Below are 1175 nucleotides of genomic sequence, written 5' to 3'. Positions count from 1 at the left end.
GGACAATGATCCCAAGCACAGCAGCAAATCTACAACAGAATGACTGCAGAATCAAAGTGTTCCGATGGCCCAGTTGAATCCAGACCTCAATGCTGTGCATAACTGCCTCACTGCAAACCTCAATGAACTGAAGCAATGCTGTGAAGAACAGTGGTCCAAACAAAATTCCTGCACAATTTTTATTAAGTATTTAATGACATGGTGTATTATGACATGTGTCCATCTGAAACTGTATTCAAATCCTTTTAAACTTGGTAGGAAGCAGGTGATTTAAAAAAAATTATGTTCTGAAATATTTAACCTTAGAAAACCTGAATGCGACTGGAGTAAAGAGTGTGATTTCTTACTTGAGAGAAAGGTTTGCAAAGATGGGAGCAAACGACTGACAATCTGAGGACCAGTTGGCGTAGAATTCAACGAGCCATGTGACACGACTGTCCCGCTGCAGCTCCTCCTAATGAGTGAAGAACACAAAGTTACACTCAAACCAACCCACCCCTCTGAGCAGGGCATGATCAGTTAGAGAGTTCGCTTTTTTTTGGTGTTTTAGTTTAGGAATTTTTAAATGTCAGACATACAATTAATATAATATCATATAACTGGATTTCAGTGTTTGATGGAAACTGCTCTAATTTCAAACAAAATGATTAATAGACTCAATCACTCCATGAACTTTCAAATAAAATAGCACTCCCAACTGATGTAACTGTATGTAATTCCCACCTCTTTTGTTTTTATCTATCATTACAAAGACCAGTGGCACTACTATACATGCAAATGGTCAGCTGATATCAGACAGGACTCACGTCGATGGTCTTGTCACTGAAGTACTTGATGTACTCTGGGCCCATGTAGAGAGGTGGCTGACAGGTCATGACAAATGCTGCAGAGAATACACAGATAAACAGACTGATGAGCTTAAAAAGGATAAAAACAATGTACATTTTACAGTTTATCCAGTGGTAGTCTCTGTTCACCTATGATACTTTGGTAAAAAAACATTTTTATTTGTGTTATTTCTTATTTAAGTTTTCTCATTTTATGTTTCCTTTCTTAAATTCTGCCATCTTGTCCTATGTTTTTATGTAATTTGATTATTTTAGGTGTACACTTTGGTCAACAGCTGTTTTTAAATGTGCTATAAAGATAAATTTGACTTTGAATGAATGCTTCTT

General features: G+C 36.6%; 1 protein-coding gene across 1 annotated transcript; it reads right to left on the bottom strand.

Annotated features, from left to right (window-relative positions):
* Nucleotides 1-8: 8 nt before the first annotated feature.
* LOC121814054 (thioredoxin-related transmembrane protein 2-like) lies at nucleotides 9-966 on the bottom strand. Its single transcript, XM_042218053.1, has 2 exons — nucleotides 807-966; nucleotides 9-454 (listed from the first exon to the last, which is right to left on the bottom strand). Exons 1-2 carry the CDS (start codon nucleotides 942-944, stop codon nucleotides 344-346), a joined length of 249 nt encoding a protein of 82 aa, XP_042073987.1. The 5' UTR covers nucleotides 945-966; the 3' UTR covers nucleotides 9-343.
* Between the last annotated feature and the right edge of the window lie 209 nt (nucleotides 967-1175).

Source organism: Haplochromis burtoni, unplaced genomic scaffold, assembly GCF_018398535.1.
Source record: "Haplochromis burtoni strain Fernald_Lab_line unplaced genomic scaffold, NCSU_Asbu1 Contig_6722, whole genome shotgun sequence".
NCBI classification, from domain to species: Eukaryota; Metazoa; Chordata; class Actinopteri; order Cichliformes; family Cichlidae; genus Haplochromis; species Haplochromis burtoni.
This window is presented reverse-complemented; position numbering and strand designations above follow the sequence as displayed.

Bases quoted from the DNA above. Each gene is read 5' to 3' on its own strand.
- LOC121814054 (XM_042218053.1), bottom strand. From the start codon at position 944: ATGTACATTGTTTTTATCCTTTTTAAGCTCATCAGTCTGTTTATCTGT. The intron at 455-806 runs GTGAGTCCTGTC...TTCACTCATTAG, and splicing joins TCAGTGACAAGACCATCGAC to GAGGAGCTGCAGCGGGACAG.